A 19,930-nucleotide genomic window follows, 5' to 3' on the forward strand; every position below is an offset into this window, starting at 1 on the left:
TATCATCACCGTTCTTCTGGACATTTCCGATGGCCCTTTCAACAAGTCACTTTTGGGGGAAAAAAGTGTATCCGTTTTACCCCTACAAACAGCAGTAACCCAATACTTAGAGCCCACTCATGTGGTTTAGGTGGCACATATTGGTGTAAACAGGCAATGTCTTTCAGACTGAGCACTTAAAAGAGCTTGTGTAAAGTGGTTGAGAAACCTGACATTATTGCTTCTGGCCTGAAATCCTTATTATACTTCTGACAAACTTCTGAGTCAACAAATAATTCGATTTAGTAAGTAAATCTCCCCTCCCCGTCTCATTATCCTGGTCGGTCCAGTTGTTTTGTTCTGCAGCGGAAAATCTTTGCTGTTCCACGGACGCCTCGCGCGTCCCCTCAAGAGCGTGGCATTGTTTGCATTGCTGTTTGAATAAATATTGAGATATGCTTGTGGGTTTCAAGGGGGTTTCATTTCCCAGTACTTTTAGTCTCTGCCTACTCTTCTTGGAGTCCTGTAATGTGATTAAAGTCTATTAATCATCAAAGCAACTCTCCAGGGAGCCTGACTCATGCACTAAGGGGAAGAAGCAGGGGTGGGAAGTGTCAAGAAAGCTTTCAGTGAACACTCCATCTCTTGTTCGGATCGGGAGAGAAAAGCAGGGTCACTATCCACTCAAGTGCTGGCTTTTTGGGGGCTTTGTGAGAGTCGTTTGATTTCTGTGGGCTCCCTCTTTTTCAAATCACTCCTACGTCAGAAGACGTATGAGACCAGTAGCTTCCGACTTGCGAGTCAAAGCATGATCAGACTGAGATTAACGGTGAACAAAGGTCTGCGGATTGACCCCTGAATACATTTGTTTCAAAAGGAAAGATGGGGATTATGGTTTTTTTTTGTTTTTGTTTTTTTTGTTTTTTCCTGCCATGACACAATCTTTTCTTGTGTGTTTCCTGCCTGTCAGGTGGTCTATTTCAATGAAATGTACAACGTCTTCAGCCAGTTAACGGACCAGATTGACGAAGCCGGGCTGACTGATGAGCAGAGGCAGAAGGAGACCGAGGCCAAGCTCAACGAGCTGCGCTCTCTGTCCATCGTCGCCGACGACTGAGGGGGGGATGCTGAAGATCGGGATGTGCTCTTTTCATCCCTCCCTGAATGGATTTCATCCCCTCCAAGCTCCTCAGGAGTTCAGACGGACAGCAGTGGCCTGAAAATTACTGACAGTTTCTTTCATTGCAGCCCCTCTTGTTTTGCACTACATCCTAATGTTTTTTTTCCTCCCTCTTTGCAAAGACGTAATGCGGAGCAGCTGAACGCCACATTAACTAAGCCATCAGCCAAGTGCGACTTTATAAGCCAATATGTTATATTCTTTTTTGTAGTAATGGAATCAGGCTGTGTTAAAGCAAATGATAAGGTTTTACTATGTTATTTTAGAGAGAGTTTGTTTTCTAATGTTACATTTAAAGAAATGTTTTATTGATTACTCGTGTTACTAAAAGTCTAAATTATTTTTTACTCCACAAGACTAAAACACAAACGGCTTGTTTATTGTAAAAAAAAAACACCAAACTGTTCTTTATCTTCTTGTGATATTTAAGTGACTTCTGTGCCATCGTGTGAGGGCTTTAAACGTTTCCAACCTCACCTCTGCATAATGTGTCTCCGCTGCCCTGCTGAAAGGTTATCCACTCAGACGGGAGAGAGGGACCGTCTCCACCGAGAAAAAAATGCTTGTACTCCCTCTAGTGGGAATTGCTGCTCACAGCAATCGACTTTCCTTTTGTTCACGGCACCCATCCTTTGTTCTATTGTTGGTGAGAGTATGTGTTAGCGAAGAGCCTCACACATTGTTGGCATGCTAGAAAGTCCCTTCTCTTCACCCTCAACACCAGGGTTGGAAGCCAGTTTTTGTTTCTGGCCTCCGTTGATTTTGGAAGGAGTCGCACTGCTTTGTTTTCGCTCTCTATTGAGATGAGTCTCGGTATAAAAGCTAAACTATACGGTTATGTACACATTTGGTTTCTCCGTTGTGACTTTGTTTTTCTGTCTTTCTTTCCTTCGTATGGTAACAAGTTGATTTGTTCCATTTTTATATTGCTTTGAGTTGACCTCTGCAACCTACGTCGTTTATGTTGCACAGAAATAACTTTGAAAATGAAGGTGCTTTTCTTAATCAGTTAAATTATTTTTTAAGAGTTGATTTTTTTTTTGTTTGTTTTTTTACAGAACTAATGGGATTCTTTGTCTTTAGTTATTGTATTGTGTTACTTTGTCTAATGAAGTAAACTTAAGTTTGAAAAGAGGCACCAGCTGCTTTCTCATTAGTATCTCAAAGTCTGAACATGAACAGTCAAAACTGTGCAGGTTTACCAATATTTTATTTATCAGTGCAGATTGAAATGATGTTTTATTCTGATGAGCTTAATTTAAGATATCCTCTGAACAACTCGTACCACTAAGCTGCATTCACACCCCTAAAACCTTTCACAATTACAACCACAAATATCAACGCACTTCATTGGGCTTTTTGATAGACCAACTTGGAAGTCCATATTTGAAAAGAAGTAAATTAGGTTTAGTTTTTGCTATTATTTAAAGCATAAAACTGCCTGGTGTTCATTTATATCTTTAATGTATGACAAAATAACAAAATCCAGTGCAATGCAAGGATGGCATAATTAAAGTTATTGCTAAAAGAAACCATAAGAGCTCGTGTGTTACAGATAAGTGCACTCATTCAACAATAAAAAAAACATATTTCAGCCCTTCATTAAGCGTCTAGATCTACTTCTACTTCAGAGTTTTAAAATGAACCCAAAGTTGTTAAGATGGGTTTGGTTAAGATGCCAAAAGGACTGAAACAATGGACTAAAATAAAGTTATGTCCATTAAGTCTGACATAATCGATTTTGACTGATCAAAGTTTATCTAGCTGGCAAAAGTAGCTCTATAACTCAGTGCCAAAAGTGTTGCTTCATGATACTTGGGGTGAAAACATAAAACTCAACTATTTGGTACTACTCAAAAAATTGAATACCGACTGTGGAAAAGCAGGAATTTTACATGGACATTTTGTAGGCATCCTGCATTTTGTTGCTTTACTAAAATCCCAGCGAAATACATATCAATTCATGGCTGTAACATGACAAGACATATGAAAAGTTTAAGGGGTATAAATACTTTTACAAAGTATGCTTATGCAAGTCCCAAACAACTGTGCAATACAAATACACAAGTAGTCTAGCTTTCATGAGCAAAATGTCCCTTGTACATCCAGACCATTAAATCTAGAAGGAAATGCAGCATGATGAAAATGTGAAACTCTGCCTCTGAAGGTGACTTCCTAATCACATTTGTTATTCTGCTTTCTACAAATAGCACAAAACTTCAGTGAATAATAGGGAAGCATTAGAGTCAACGGTGAGGTCATGAAAGCTTGGACGGACTGACCAGAAATGCAGTTACCACAAAACCTCTGAGTGAAATTCAATCAAATATCAAGTGGAGTTAAAAGTGTTTGAAAAACAAAATATCACCACTAATTATCTTCAGGTACCATGGACAATATTTCCCTTTGTAGACACTAAGGTGTTGTGGAGTTAAATCGGAGTCTTGTACATGTTGGCTAGCTGTTCCTGAAACACCCTGCGGATGTCGGCTCGTCTGCTCTTTAGGGTGGGCGTGAGAAGGCCGTTGGCGATGCTAAACATCTCCGGGTGTAAATAAAGATCCTTCACCTGAGAAAACACAAAGAGAAAATCACCATAGTGTTCTTTGTTGCTGTTAAATTTGATCAGAGATCAGTTTTGATGTCACAAACAAGTCACCTGTTCAAAGGACTTCAGCCCTGCTTCCTTCCCCACAGCCCTCATGTCTTCTAATACTGCGTTCTTTACATCCTGCCAGGGAAAAGGTTTGCCCGTTATTTTTTTTAAACTCTTCAAACTGTTAGATGAAGAACATTTGAAGTAGCTTAATAGGACTTACTGGGTTATGGCACAGTTCCTGGTAGGACCCCACAAAGGCCCGCTCCTTAGCCCATTCAACAAACACCTCTCGGTCAGGGACAACTATACCTACAACATAGGACTGCCGACATGAAACACAACAGAAAGTCAAAACATCTCACATACTCTCTTGGTAGCGTTTTGCCTGCGGATTGACTGAGAACGACCTTATTAAGAGGCGTACCTGCAAACTGTCTCCATGCACAAACACCTGGAGGACGGGAACAGAACGCATGTAGACGTTCTCTATCTTCTCTGGAGCGACGTACTCTCCCTGGCACAGCTTGAAGATGTGCTTCTTCCTGTCGATGATGCGCAGCGTGCCGTTCTGACACAAGCATTGGAGTTACACAAATATTTTCTCATTTGGACAAAAGGCAGTTTGCATGTAAGCATTAATAACCGCTAGATCCATTCACGTTTTTTCGGCTTACATGTAGACAGACAGAGAGTAAAGCAAAATTCTGAAGGATTACTTTTTTTTTTCAGTCAACCGCATTACACAAACTACATTTTATAGAGACAAAACGTGAACAGTTCTCTCTTGATGGCCTCCATTATAGTCTGACTATGTCCCAATCTTACTGGTAGCCATTGGCCCACATCCCCAGTGTGAAGCCAGCCGTCACTGTCCAAGGCCTCCGCTGTCCTCTCCGGGTCCTTCAGATAACCCTTGAACACACTGGGGCCGCGGATGCAGATCTACCAAGACAGAGGACAGAAAACTATCTCTGGGCTCCAGACTCGAGGAGAACAAGCGACGTATCATAAAGTTCACCTCTCCTTCTCCATTCTTAGCGAAGTAGTTCATATCAGGGATGTCCACCACCTTCACCATAGCGCATGGCAAAGGAGCTCCGACATGACCTGAAAACAAAACAAAAGACAAAAGACATTTACTTATCTGATGAGGACAGAAGATATGAAGGCATTTTAAAAGAGCAATATCCAAACCTGTGCTGGAGTCTCCTATCAAAGAGAAAGTGCAGCCTCCAGTGCACTCTGTCTGTCCGTAACCCTCGCATATCATGCAGCCCATCGTGGCTCTGAGGAAGGACAACACAGTGCAGGAGATGGGAGCTGAGGCAGTCAAGGCAAACCGGAGATTACCTCCTAAACTGGCCTGAAATACAGAGCAAAACAAAATCAGCTTTTTAATAGAAAATGGTTAAAAGACAGCCGTGTCATGGATCTGAGCTCGTCTCTGTCTGAACTTTTGTCACCCTTGGTCACAGTTTCCCATCTGAATTGATGCAGCAAGCCAAACTCCTTCGGTTCTGCGTCGCATGTGTGAATGCCTCTTCAATGCACTCCCACAGGTCCAATATGCTGCTGGTGCTTTTTGGCATCAGCTGCTGGAACAATTGTGCTTCTCTTGGAAAGCTTGGATTTGAATCTGGTGCGATTTGTGAGGCTGATTGTTCACAGGTAATAAACGTACTAACGCCGTGCCATTTAAATTCAAGTGATACACAGATGAATAAAACGGTAAGGATAAAAAAAAAAAATGGTTCTGTCCATAAAATAGAGCTGTGCTATGAGGCAGTCTGACTGCAATAAACGACAAGAGAATAATTACAGCTACAATAATAGCTGTGACCCTAACCCTACTTGGGAGACGAGGCATTTGCGTATTTCAGACTCTGACCTGAATTTTCTTGAACACCAGTTTATCCCACAGACTGTTGTTGCGCACAATCCCTCTGCAGAGCTCGGCCTGCTTTCTCCGGACAGCGAAGTGAAGCAGAGCCCGCTGAAGCGGAGAGGTAACAGAACCCAGGATCTTGGAGGAAATCAGAGGAAAATGGAAGAGATAAGAACCGCCCTCTCTGGAGCCTTCTCACGGCTTTACTGAGCGCTTCACTGACCTTATCGTAGATGCGATTAAGAATACGCGGCACGACGGGGAAGAGGGTCGGCTTGAGAGTTTTAATGTCGTCCATGAGAAGAGAAACGTCACCCTGGAAGAACCCCACTCGGGCTCCGTAGCAGTACATTGTGAGCTGTGACGGAAAGGGATTTTATTTGGGGCAGACAGAGGAGAAAGGAAACAAAAATGCCTGCTAAGATGTTAAACTACCTGGATCATCCTCTCGAACATGTGGGCAAGAGGCAGGTAAGAGATCGACACATCCTCTTGCCGGATCACAAACGAACCCTGAGAGGCGACAGGAAGAGAGATGAGCGAAGCTCCGGGGACAGATTACGTTCAGGCAGCGGGATTACAGGCGAAGCCCCGCAGGCAATCAAACACGTTTCTTTAGCAGCAGCTAGACAGCACAATCTTTAGACAGGGGCAATTAGTCAAAGTATCTCACAGCGACATGGGGCAATCAAACATCCAATTAATCATACCATTAGACACAGCAGGGAAGGGGGAACAGGTTTGAGATACAAGCAGACGGGAGTGCGACCCCAGCTGCAAGTCTGTTCTCAATTACACAAGGAGGTGGAAATGTAGACAGACCTCCAGGATCTTAATGACAGAGGAAGTATTGGAGGCGATGTTCCCGTGGGTGATCATGGCTCCCTTGGGCTTCCCTGGATAAATAAACAAGAAATTATTGCTGTGCCCTGCACAGCAAAAAAGGAACCTACAGCGGCACCGCAAAGAAGGCCTGTATGTGGGCACTGAGGGACGTTCCTCTAATGATGCTAGAGGGGTGTAATTACACAGAGACCTCTGAGATCAGGCGTACCTGTGGTTCCACTGGTGAAGCAAACCACGGCCAGATCCTGAGGTTGGGGCAGCTGCGGCAGACAGCGAAAAATATGAGAACGTGACTCAGGTTTAGAGAGGAGGAAGCCCTCGGTCTGGTTCATAAGTGAGTGTTAATGATATCTTGCTGGACAGGAGCAACGACAGAACCGTCAGGCGGGCATTTAGGTCATGAATCAGTTTGATGCAGTGACGTCGCAGTGGAGAGACGACGAACTCACCACGGGATCTTTGAGGTTCTGCTTTCCCAGCTCCTACAATGTGTACAGCACACACAGTCACTGATGGGAGCGACTAAAAAGCACGCGTGTTTGAAAAGAGTCTCCGCTGAGCGCCGGCACCCACTCACCATGAGCTGCTCCCGGTTCAGGACGTCCACCTCGCACTTCTTCGCCCTCTCTCCAAAGGCTTGGCTGAAGTCGTTGAACAGAACCAGACAGGAGACTTTGGGAGTCATGCCTTTCTCTTTGCACTCCAGCAACAACGCTGCCCTCTCCTCTCGGTCACAGACAACCAGGGACATCTCAGCTAAACAAACACACGCACACACACACACACAAAGGTTTGCATGAATGTAACTTTTGGACAATCTGAGCAGCTAAAAACCACAAAGCTGCATGTATTTTATTGGGATTTAATGTGGTAATTACTCACTGAGGGACAAAACATGTTATTTATATTCAAACCAACACAAAGCGGAAGGAAAGGTATATTTTTTTTAATGATTTTTTGTTTTGTTTTGTTTTCACAAATAAAAATCTGAAAAGGCATGCATATGTGTTCGGAGCCCTGAGTGGAACCAGCTTTCCCTTCTGGTGTATCCCTCTAGTCTCCAAATGTGAAAAATGTTAAAGTTTTTGCCCTTGTTTGTTGTAAAACATCTCAAGCTCAGTCAGGTGCAATGGAGAAACACGGCCATGAATATAATTTATCTGATTGTCACTGTTCAAGTCTTGCCACACATGTTCAGTTGGATGTATGTCCTTTACTTTGACTGAGCCATTATAATGCATACATTTTGATTTAAACGCTCCAATGTAGCTCTGTTGAATCGTTATGGTTGCTCTTCCTGCTTGAAGGTTAAACTCCTCCTCAGTCTCAAGTCTTTTACTACTTTGAAACGGTTTCCTTCCAGGATTACCCTGCATTTACATCTGTCCATCTTCAGCACTTCAAAGCTTAGAATATTATTTTATACCATAACTCCGACTTAAACCTCTCCACAACTTTTATCTCTGTTTTGTCTGCTGTAATTTCTGGTGTTTGTGGTGCTGTTTGTTCACTTATGTTCTCAAAGAGGCCTTCACAGAAAAGCTGGGCTTCTTCATACTGACAATAGCGACTGTCGGTATGAAGTGGCTGAATAGAAATGCACAACACACTTTTCTTTTTCTTTTTTTTTTTTGTCATTTGAAAAAGATCCAAGGTTGCAAAGCACTGACTTTGGCTGCACTTGAAAAGTGCTTGATATTTACCTCAGTTGACTTTATGTTGTATCACCTTTAGTTTCTTCTTTTCTGATAGTTACTTTACAGGTTTAATGTAGAAACATTCAAATTATGTCCCATTTTCAAAAGAATAGGGTTTAGTAGGAAGATCTTAATGGTTTTATATAACCACAACACCAAAATCCCACAAAAGAACAACTTTTTTAAACATACAAAAAAAAAAAAAAAAAAAAAAAAAATCTCAGATTGTTGTTGTCACAATCGACCTTAGAAGGTGCTCGACCTTCTTGTATATCTCTATAGATTTTCTCTATTGACTGCTGCGGTTCTTCTTTTTTGATGAAGACTCAGAGTTTGAGACGTGAACCAGGAAAACAATTTCTCACCAAGGTTGAGGATGTGGACCATGGCCTCCGTCCCCAGCGTGTCGTACAGCGGAACCAGAGCCATGGAGTAGGTGTAGCAGGCCATCTCTGAGATGATCCACTGCCACCAGCAGAGGGAGACAAAGCAGCGTGGTTAGACCAACTCTCGCAGGCGTCAAACACTGTTGAGCATCTAGGTAGGTGATTACACACTGCACGTTTAAATTAAACATATTTACACACCCTAAGGGCACATTTATTAGGTATAAGAAGAAAGTGCATGTGTGGAGTAATGCAATAAATAATCCCATCTTTTTTCAGTAATATCGATTTGACATTTCCGTGGCATATAACCAAAGTGAACAACAGCCAAAGACATTTTATGTCTTTAGGTAAAATGCAGCATCATTATATGGGAAAAAAATCTATGTAATTAAAAAATAAATGAATTAGTTAATTAGAATGAATTTCTCAGTTATTAAATAAAAGTTAATCTGATGGCATACCTGTGTTTCTCACCGAAGTTATGTGTTATATGTACATTTGCAACACATAAGATCAAACAACGTCTGACTTAAAGAAATAGTTTCTGTTTACAGCCATAGAAACCCATAATAACGACTCTCTCTGGGGAAGTCAAATAAAGCTGCTTAATTATAACACGTTATCCTCTAACCACTCCTGCATAAATAACTTTATAATTTAAAAATGAGCTAATTTGTAAATGATTTGGTGATTTCGACGGCGCCAAGGAGGTAAACAGCTTGTCCTCCTAATGGACCGCAATTAAAGGACAAACACTTTTATGATACTGAAAACCCAGAGTCGACGCTGAACCTTCCCTTTCTGCATTAATCTTTCTGCATTAAACGCTTCAAAGTATGATTAATGTAAGGTGACGTGTTGCTGAAAAAACGAGCTTAAATCATTGAAAGAAAAAAAAAACGCTAAATTGTACCAAGTATTTTTTGTCTAGTTTCTAGTTATAGGTGAAGTAATCCACCAGTGGAACCAGTACATTTTCATCAACATCAATGAATTATTGACATATAACAAGCTCATATTTCTTCCTGAAAAGTTACTTGTAAGTTAGTTTTGTCTTATCTCAAGTATCCAAAGATGCTTGCACGAGAAACTAGACAAAATATATTTTGTGTTTTTGCAGCGAGTCCATGAGGTGTTGAAATAAAGGGTTTAGTTTTATCAGATATGGAGTACTTTTAAAGATAAAAGGTTTTCATTAGGCCTCCTTTTTTCATAGTTCATCACTTTTTTACTCAAGATGCCAGCTGAGGCCTGTAGAGCCTTGAATGAAGTTTTAGGTTGTTGGTTATTTATCCGAGCGCTGTCTGGCCTCTAGGTGAACCTGCTATTGGGGAAAATAGTTTTAAATATTTTTTTGTTTGTGAATAGTTTCACTCGGTATGCAGAGGGGCAATAACTGGTTCTCTGAGATTTTACCGGATTGGCTCCGTTTGTTTTGTTAAAATCATTTCCCTCTGAGATCATTGGGTGTGCAGTTGCTCGTGAGCGTAAAAGTTGAGCCACACACACAGTAGGTTTTGTCAAGCTGTCAGTGGAGAGGATTTAGGTTTCCTGGAGTCGAGGCTGAAAACATGAATTCCCACCTCTGGCCTGTTTGGAGAGTAAACCCCAACAAACTGCTGGCAGCCTTTGGCAATCATCCCACTCCCCATCCACTGAGCCTGCTGAGCCACCTGGAAGGTTGGAGAGCTTTAGTCAACACACAGTAAAGACCGACACATTACACAGGAATGGTGCTGTGATGGACGGAGAGATCAAACTTGAGTCGTGTCAAACCTCAGCGTAGGAGATCCACTCGTAGGGCTGGCCGGGCTTCCTGTAGCCAAGACATGGACCGTTTCCTGCAGGCCACAAACAGTTACGATTTATACAACAGTAGTAGTTACTGCGTCTGAACGCGACAAGTCTGACTTTTAAAGCAGATTATTTCTTCCACCAGAGGTAAGAAACAAACTTCTTACACACATTTACAATTTGCTTTTGCAGTTTGATTGTTTTTGTTGTTCACACCGGTGGAACTGTTTTTCATTTTGTCACGTTACAAACACAAACCTCACTGTATTTAATTGGGATTTATGTGACAGAGTAAACCTCTGAAGTAAAAGGAGCAGACGGTTGCATTGTTATTCAATCCCCTTTAATCTGATGCATGTAAATAAAATCTACATGGGCAACTGCCTTCAGAAGTCAGGGAGTTTGGCTTTATGAGAATGTGGAACCAGCAGGAGAAGAAAAATGCAGAAAGACAAAAATAAGAATTACATGGTGCACAAACAGGGCAGTTTTAGACCCAAAAATACTCTGTGAAGATGGCAATTTGACGAGCCTGAACAAAAAGTTTTATGTGTAGATGTGGGGAGCTGGTGAAGACACGCCTTTAAAGACTCCGCGCTAATCGCATCAAAAGGTGGCGACACAATGTATTAACTTCTGAGCCTGAATGAAAATATCAAACGTTTCAGACAATGAGATGGTTTATAAAAAACAAAAAAAAAAAAAAAAAAAACAAGTCATGTATTATTTTCCTTCCACACTTATACACTAATCTGTGCCACTTCTCACACAAAAAATGATAGTAAAAATTACATTTAGCAAGGCACTGTGGGAAGAGAACCCTGCTTCATCCATCACCTGATATCCTCAGACCTCTCTGGAACATCTCATACACCGTCTTGATGTCATCGTAGTAAAACTCCAGCAGATTGTCATCTTTAAGAAGAGCAGACCTCCTGCAGCTGGGGTCTCCCTGCGGACAGATCGAACATTTACCGGCGACTGAACGCTCTGCCACGACGATGACATTAGCGCACAGCCAAAGGCTTAAATGTCAGCGGTGGGGCCACTCACATCGACAGCTACGGACTGGGCTTGCAGATCACAGGGAGGACGAACGGGCCGGGGCCGGGTCAGCAGCCAGTACACGGTGAGGGACGCCAGGGCCCCTAAGCCCAGCAGAGAGGAAGTCGACAGGGACGGCAGGAGACTCCACAGCTCCTCCGCCTCAGAGCCTTTGAGTCCTGCGTGGTGGCAAAGCGAACGCAACCACTCCTGGAGCTGCATAGCTGCCAGAAGGAAACAAAATGCCCAGAGAAATACATGAAAATTACACGGTGTAGAAGCAAATGTTTAAGTCTGCACACAGAAACAAGCACAGAGATGTAATTTATTCTGCTTCGCTGCAGTTCTCTCGTCCTCTCTTTCTTTTTTAACCTGATGCATGTTTCATCGTTTTGCTCTGAGTTTGCTTGCAGGTATGGCACAAGAAATGTTAGAAAACGGCTGAAAATTGTTTTGTGGTTTGTATTTTCTTTTGCAAAATCTTACATTTTAATAAGAAACACCGAACAATTTATGAAATATTCCACCAAATTGGCCGCCCGTAAAAAGCCCTACAAATGATGCTGCCACCTCCATGTTTCACAGTTGGGATGTCCTTCCCAGGGTTACATCTGTTTTTCCTCCAAATATAACGAAAAAAACCCTACAATTTAACTTTTTATGTTTCTGTTGGAGAAATGGGTTCCTCCTTGCTGAGTGGCCTTTCAGCCCATGTTGGTGCAGGACATGTTTCGCTGTGGCTAATGTCATTTGTCCTACCAGCTTCAGTCAGCATCTTTGCAAGGTCTTTGGCTTTTGTTCTAGGGTTGATTTGACCGTTTCTGTCCAAACCCGTTAGCCTCTGGGACAGAAAATCTCTATCCTTCCTGACTGAGGACATTCCCATCATGTCTATTGTTCAACAGATGAACCCTCTAACAAAATCCCCAGACGTTGTTAAAAACTTCCTAAACCATGTTGGAGAAAGTGCTGTGAAATGATGAAATAAAATTCTTTCTAAAGTTTTGGCAGCTACTTTCCAACATCCCTGCACGTCACCATGAGATCACCAAGCATGAGGGTGGCGGCATCATGCTCTGGGGGCGCTTCTTAGCTTTATTGAGGGTTTTTTTCAGTGCAGATAAAATTGTGAACAGTCCGGAATATCAGTCAGTTTTGGTCCAAATTAACATGACCTGCCACCGAGGGAGAGCATGCAGAGTTCTTCTGATTAATAAAGATTTTATCAGGTAACTGAGAGGTAAAATCTCTCCACCTGCCTCAAATAAAAACCAGTGAATATGTGAAAGCGTGGAATCTGGCTGTAAGCGTGGTCAGGCGGCACGAAGGCTTGGCACTACTCAGAAAGAGACGGAGAGAGAGAAAAGGAGAAGAAAAGGCTTGGGCACACACAGGGAGGGCTGGTGGAGAGACATCAGGAAGTAGAAACGATTGGCTCAACAGAAAACAGGCGCTGAGGTTACTCTCAGTCATGCTCAGCCACGGTTTCACCCGAAAGAGAGCGGAAACAAAACAAAACAAAGCAAGAAAATGTGGGTGAGTACAGTAGCGAGGAGCTGACGGAGGAGGATCAACAAGGTCCAGTCCTAATGATTCATGGCCAGACTCCACTGCTCATAGCAAAGCTGAGAGTTTGATGGACTGAACACAAACAAACTCTATAACAGTGTTCACTCACAACAAGGAGCTAATGTCACCCTCTCTGGCAAAATGATTTCATCTTTCACCAGAAAAACAAATTCATGTCACTGAATAAATTCCTCCACTTCCCACTCTGACGCCCGTTCTTGAATACCCCTCAACCTCTCACCTACTTTCTCCCCCCAGCTCCCGATCAGGAGTGGGAGAAGGGGGCGGGGGCACCAAGCGGCATCTCACATCCCTCCCCTCCCCTCTCTTTTCTCACCAGGCTGACGCTACGCCGCTTCCCTTCCTATTCTTGGGTAAAGTGAAGTCGCACTCATCCTCAGAGGATTTCTAATCTTCGCCAAAGCAGCAATTTATGTGAGCTAAAGCCGTTTAGTTTCCACTTTACACCTGCTGAAGCAGCAATGCAGCCGATGATCCCCTTGAGAGCTTTCGTGAGGGTAAACAAATGGAAAACAGAAGGCTTGACAAAATGTGGCATAAAAAAAAAAAAAAATGACGGTGTGCAGCAAAGAGAGCTTCCTGCAACCCCCGATTCTGTCTCTCCTCGACCCCCATCCATCCTCTCTTACTGGCTTTCATCAGAGCTCAGACAAGGACCATTGTACTCCCAGCCTTTTACTCCCCAAAGACGAGACAAAAGAGATGACAAACACACGGTAAATAAAAGTCTGGGCCATTTCCTTTTTAAATTGTTACAGGATCCCTAAGTTCTCATGAGAGCAGGAGCCATTTTTTGTAGAGAGTTGATTTTATCATCTTTCAATGTGAAACTAAAAGACAGCCCTCACACAGAAAGCTGTAAGGGAGCAGAATGCATGGTCACCGCGAGAAGGCAGGTATGCAGCAGAAAGCCTGGAGCAGTTTGCATGTCCATGCACATGCCAGCAAGCAGAAACCCAACTGGTGAGAAACACAAGCAAGCAACATCATTTGCTAGAGGTGGGAAAACCAAAACCAAGAACAGGTTTTAAGAAAAACCTGGAATGCAGTCAACAACCGTATGAAACGTAACGGTTACATGTTTTACGGGGGTTTTTTGCGGGGTGCCATTAAAAGCTCAAAGTGTTTAATGTTCTGCTATTCAGAAGAGTCATTAAATAGGGAACCCAGCTGGTCAATCCTTCTAGTTCCACTTGAACCCAACAAGAACAAAACTGCTTGTGGCAAACACATTTCCATTTCCATCTGTAGTTTTACACGTCCATCCACAATCATCAGCCACAATAAGGATCCATCAATCCATTTTCTATACCTACGTATCCTCGCAGGTTTGTGGTCGTCGTGCGAGATGAAGGGCACAGTGTGGAAATATCTGACCTTTAATACAAGGTCATTTGTTCAGTGGGGAAAATTATAATATTCTGTTGTTTTTCACAGTTTTTTACATCACAGCTAACATAACCACACATCTAAATAATTAATCTAACTGAAGTTTTTTTTTCCTTATTTTACTTTAGAAATTCTTGATCTGTAATCTAGGCTTTGCTGTTTCGAAGGGGTATAAATATGACATAAATCTCCAAATTGAGAAAGACAAGTAAACACAAAGTTCACTTAAGGTGGGATGTTTCTTAGTCGTCATAAGTTAGAAAATAAGTACAAGAAATTATCTCCATGCCTATACTGACCCATATGTACGGTCAGAGAAATAATTAGTTTAAAGCAATTGGATTTGTGAGAAAGCAGGATGGATGAGGATCCATCATTATCTTCAAACCACACAGAGTCAAGAAGATGGCAAAATCTCAAAACAGTGCTTGAGTATGTTAGTATGCTAAACTACTCTGAAACTCCTGGTGGATCAGGAATGTAAAAAAAGATGAAGTGTGACGGCTCTTCATGCCCACTGTTCAGTACAGCAGAGGATCTGTGATGCTGTGGGTGTGTTTTTCCCTTTAAAGCTCTTTACACAATCAGTACATATAATCTTAATGGAGAAAGAAAGGTCATAAGTTTGTCTGTCAATATGATGATAATGATCCAAATCTTATGGCCAAATCAACACTGAAATGGCTAATCAGACGAAATAACAACCTTCTTCTGACCACTTCAGTCCTCAGGCCTAAATCCTGTAGAAAACCCTCAACTCTGGATAATCTAAAAAGATTGAATCTTCAAAGATCCCTCTCTCTGTTGACCCCAAGCTTGTGAAACAACCTCGACATCTTTTCCGCACACGAGGATCCCAATGCATCGAAAGCACACTCCAGTTTCCTGTCTAGGCAAACATCGACATGTGGACAGAGGAGGGCACAGATCGAAGCGATCAAACGTCAAGTCTGTGCGAGGGATGACTCTTCCTCCTGAGCCACAACCACCAATGTTGCAGAGAAGACGACACAATGACAGAAAGAGTGCATAACAGCAGGCGGGCCACTTAGCTTGAGCTTTCAGAATGGGAAGAATAGAAGCTGGACAAGAGCAAGCGGGACGTTAAGCTCTGAGCTGAAAGGCAAGCTTGTGTATAACTGTGTGACGAAGTAATCAATAGTTTCTACTTGCCTATTTAAAATCTCCGCCACTTGAAGGTCGCTTTTTTGTAGCAGAGTGAATTTAAATATATATATATATATATATATAACAAATAATTTGAAGTTATTTTTAAAACATCTTTTCAGGTTAAAAAAGCTTTAAAGATATATATCACAACGAAGGTCTTAGAGAGCACTTCAGATTGTTGTCATGGTGATCACATACAGTGCACAACATCCTCCAATCAGCAGTGGCTAATCTAGGGCAGATTTTCTCATTTTCTGTACTTCACAGAATGATAGCTGCGCACTTCTTATGAGCGACTGATTAGTTTCTGGGTTTACTTTCAGAACATGTCCTCTTCTCTGAAAAGAAATATGTATTTTGACTCATTAGTTCATTGAGCTCCTCCACTTTTTTCCATGCACGTTTCACCACTTTACCTCTGCTTACTTTGTGCTGTTTCGACCATTAAACCTTTACAATATTCTGCTTTTGGTGTGCTGTTTATAAAATAAATGTGATCACCTTGGATTTTGCTGAAATGAATGGAGCATCCCGTAATTTCTGTGAAATTCAGCTAAAAATGTCTCCTCTTTCACAGCTAACTGCTTCCACGTACATTCAGCTAGAAACAGCATTCAAACTTTAAAATGTAGACACATCCTTTAACTAATTCTGTTTGTTTCAGGTTTTTCATATTTTTTATGTATTTCATGAATTCCTTCCTTCCTTAAATACTAGTGAAAACTGGAATACTTGCAGAACTTTTATCTCATTAGCTTTCAAGCTATTTTTTGAGAGTTTTTCTTAAGAGTAGTGAATTAATGAATTAATGTTGGCCAACCCGATCATTTGGAGTTTGTTACTGTAAGTCAATATGCACGTGCTAGCTTAGAATCTATAATCATTATTTTAGCAAGTTTTAGATCTTTAGCGAATTGTAGCTTTTACATGTTTTTTTTTTTTCACACTACGTGGAGGATGTAGATGTTAATCCTAACCTACAGGCTATCATTTGTGTCTCAATTAGCTTCTACGCTAATTTTAGCTTATAAAGTTGTGACCTTAATTTAGCTTTGTAAACAGTGTTCTGCATGAATTTCTAATACTCTTTAGGTGCAATTTTTGCATTGACTTAAATTTCCTCTCACCTACAGTTTTTCTCTTTGCGTTTTGCAGGCTTTTGCTTTATTTCGCTGCTTCCACCTATTTCTTACTTCAAGTGTTTTGGCAATTTTCACTTAAAATATTCAACTTACATCATTCAAGCCGCATTCTCGCAGGAAATGCACATTTTTCCAGCTAATGTAAAATTTAACCTTAGACATGTTTTGTAGAGTGATAATTATGGTCAGAAAACTCTGGAATGAATCTTGGCAACATCTGCGACGCAGCTTGAGAAGCCAAACAGGAAAAAAAGGGACGGTAAAAAAGGTGAAGAATTTCAATTTAAATTCCATCTTCCATTTAAAAGTGGCAGCTGTAACTTATCCTCACATGTTTTCTGTCAAATACTCAATGTGACTGCGGTAAAAATAAAACACTGAAGGAAACGTTTAACACAACGCATGCTCTTAAAAAAAAAAAATACTTATTTTCTCTGGCAAGCAGCAACAGAATCTTTGTTTATGATTGAAACAAACCTTTTGGTCATGATCGTTACAAGAATGAGTTGAAGTGTAAGTAAATGCTTTGTGCAGCGGCTAAGTAAGCTTCTGTGGTGATCTGAGCAACGGCAGAGAATGACCCAGAAAACTACAGGAGGTGACATGTGGAGGGGGAGGTTTTGGAGCAACACCACAGAACAGGCAGGAACCATAGCACTGGACTCTGAACAGACTCCCTCAAATAAGTGGTTGGATTGTGCTTGTTGTGTAGATATAACCAAATTTGGGATATGTGCTTCATAATAATGCTATCTTTTACCCCACGCAGTACGGTATAGGAAAATTAAATAAGGGACGGCTTTACATCTTGCTCCTTGACTTTCCAAAGGACAGAATGCTGTCTCTATTGGTCTGAAATTCACTCAAAACCATTCAGCTCTCAAACAATGAAGACTTTGTCCCTCTTTTTTTTTTTCAAAAGTATTACATTTTCACTTTCATGCAACTAAGAAGAACTAGACTCTAACATGACATTGTACACTAAGGCTCGTCCATCCCCGGCTCAATACAATGTAGTCGTTATGACCTCTTTGCAGAAAAGCACCCAAAAGAATATTTCTGGGATGGTGTTCTAGGCATTGTACTCATGTTTCTCCTTCCTCCAAACAAGGCAAATAGAGTTTACACCAAAAAGTTATATTTTGGTCTCATGTAACTTCATGACTTCGTCCCATGCCTCCTCTGATTCATCCAGTTGGTTATTGGCAGACTTCACGCAGGCCTAGATTTGTGTTAGCTTGATCAGGGCGACCCTGCTAGTGCTGCAGGATGTTTAGTGCATGACTGTGTGTATGGTAGCCTATGAGGCAGCCAGATGTTTTTGGGTTTTTTCCCAGCAATTGATTTTCCAGCTGAACTGATTGAATTTTTGCTATTCACTGATGAAATCATCAGCTGATGAAAACTTGTATACTATAATCAATAGATTGTAATCAACATCGTTAGGATAGATAATCCCAATATAAAGAGAGATTTGAGCCAGAGGCGAGGCACAGTAAGTGCAGCCTTCCCATAAAAGGAAGGAAATTAAAAATGTCACAATCCTAACCAGGTTTTTGTGTATATCAGAACATTCTGGTTATTATAAACACTCAGATTTTCTCTACAGTAGAACTTAACTGGGAGGCAATGCACCGAAAAAACTCTCCCCAACGACCAATGCCCCAGTCTACAGTAAGGCTGAACAACCATACATATACAAGTGATGCAGCTGCAGCGAGGCCAGGAACTGAATTTCAATTACACAATAAATAAATCACATACAGTGTTGAAAGACTTCTACCTGGTCTGTAGCATGGAGCAGATCCAAGAAACGTGGAAAATTGAAAACCACTAGACGCCCACTATCGCTAATGATACAAAGCTAAATGTCAGGTAAAAGATCAGGGGATGTGGCAGTAATTATCCTGAAAGGTAGAGTAATTTGTCACGACAATGTTCAGTGGACGCAGAGCTGAAAATATACTTGAATGGCATAAATCTGATCTGAAGAGTCGGGAGAGGATAAATACCAAATTTGGGGGCTGTGGGAGTGAGGGGATGCGGGGTTGTTAATGCTTCAAACAACGTATGTCAAAAATACTTGAGGCGGTCCATCTAAATTCAAACTTTATTATCTTTTCCATGATTGATTTTCTTTTTGCTTATTTTCATAAACTTTCTTTAAAAAGTTACAGTATGTTCAGTATGCTTCATGTATTCTTTTCGAGCTAAAGCTGTTCATCCAAGTAATTCAATATCTGCCAAGTATTTAAAAACAAAACTTACTACAGAGAACTAAATGAAAATAATTTTAACTGAGATCTTTTTTGGATGGGGAGAGATGATTCTGTTTTCCTTTAAAATAAAAAGTTGCATTTCTCAAAGTAAATAATGCAATAATGTCTAGTTGTTGAAGAAAGTACCATACTATTGTCTATCATTTATTCACACACAAAAAAAGAAAAAATAAGAAAGTAATCTACCACAAATTAAATGTTTCTGCGGGGTTTTAAATAACAACCAGTTTATTTTAAGCTTATTATTAAAATAACTACCTAATATTACAGTTAGTATTGTGCAAATTGTCTCGTGTAAGAACCTCACCTTTGTTCATATTAAAACAGCTAAAGTGCGTTTATTTACACCTCGTACAACATATTAAAACACCTTTGAAAAAGTGAAAGTCTAAGCACACTTTCATTCATCTCCTCTGAGATCTCAGAGCTGCAACAGGCTCTCAACTCCGGAGTCTGGGAAAAGTCTTGACAGTCTGCTGCTGCAAAACTTTTCTGCTCGGAAAGCTGAACCTCTAAAGTAATAATAATAATAAAAAAAATAAAAAAAAGTTTGTTTTTCAAACTCAGAACAACCCAATAAGGTGCGAAGCTGCAGACGACGCTTACCTGGGTACGAAACAGAGCTGGGAAAGGAACTTTGATTGCACCGCGAGTTTTAGTTTTCCTGCAGATCCATCTGAATTTGTTCACGTGTCAAGTTAAGACACAAAAAGCATTTATTTCCGGTTAAACGTGTAGAGTAAAACTCATTCAGAATCTGAAACGAGCCGTGGAATAGAACAGGGAATGGCCTGCTCTGTCAAATAACAATGATAAATTAAGCTAACCGTATGCTTTTAATTGCTTCTTTAAAATACTGATTTCAGCATTTCCATGTCCGATTATTCATTGACAAATTAAGTAGTACAACAATGGTAATTATAATAATAGTAATCATACAGTAATAT

At 41.1% G+C, this 19,930-nt stretch overlaps 2 protein-coding genes across 2 annotated transcripts in view; one reads left to right on the forward strand and one right to left on the reverse strand.

The window, feature by feature from the left end:
- bin3 (bridging integrator 3) overlaps nt 1-2,981 on the forward strand; it is a 34,247-nt gene extending 31,266 nt beyond the window's left edge. The window contains exon 9 of the mRNA XM_044111165.1: nt 950-2,981. Coding sequence (XP_043967100.1) covers nt 950-1,096 — 147 coding nt within the window. The 3' untranslated portion in view covers nt 1,097-2,981. The remainder of the gene's footprint in view (nt 1-949) is intronic.
- On the reverse strand, nt 2,353-19,675 carry acsl2 (acyl-CoA synthetase long chain family member 2). Its single transcript, XM_044111137.1, has 20 exons — nt 19,590-19,675; nt 11,423-11,637; nt 11,207-11,321; nt 10,352-10,416; nt 10,159-10,248; nt 8,552-8,651; nt 7,067-7,245; nt 6,939-6,971; nt 6,698-6,749; nt 6,466-6,539; nt 6,079-6,156; nt 5,867-6,001; nt 5,647-5,781; nt 4,953-5,121; nt 4,777-4,865; nt 4,584-4,700; nt 4,183-4,326; nt 3,979-4,080; nt 3,819-3,890; nt 2,353-3,728 (listed from the first exon to the last, which is right to left on the reverse strand). Exons 2-20 carry the CDS (start codon nt 11,633-11,635, stop codon nt 3,591-3,593), a joined length of 2,100 nt encoding a protein of 699 aa, XP_043967072.1. The 5' UTR covers nt 11,636-11,637; nt 19,590-19,675; the 3' UTR covers nt 2,353-3,590.
- Between the last annotated feature and the right edge of the window lie 255 nt (nt 19,676-19,930).

This window comes from Gambusia affinis, linkage group LG03 (assembly GCF_019740435.1).
Source record: "Gambusia affinis linkage group LG03, SWU_Gaff_1.0, whole genome shotgun sequence".
In the NCBI taxonomy this organism is placed as follows: domain Eukaryota; kingdom Metazoa; phylum Chordata; class Actinopteri; order Cyprinodontiformes; family Poeciliidae; genus Gambusia; species Gambusia affinis.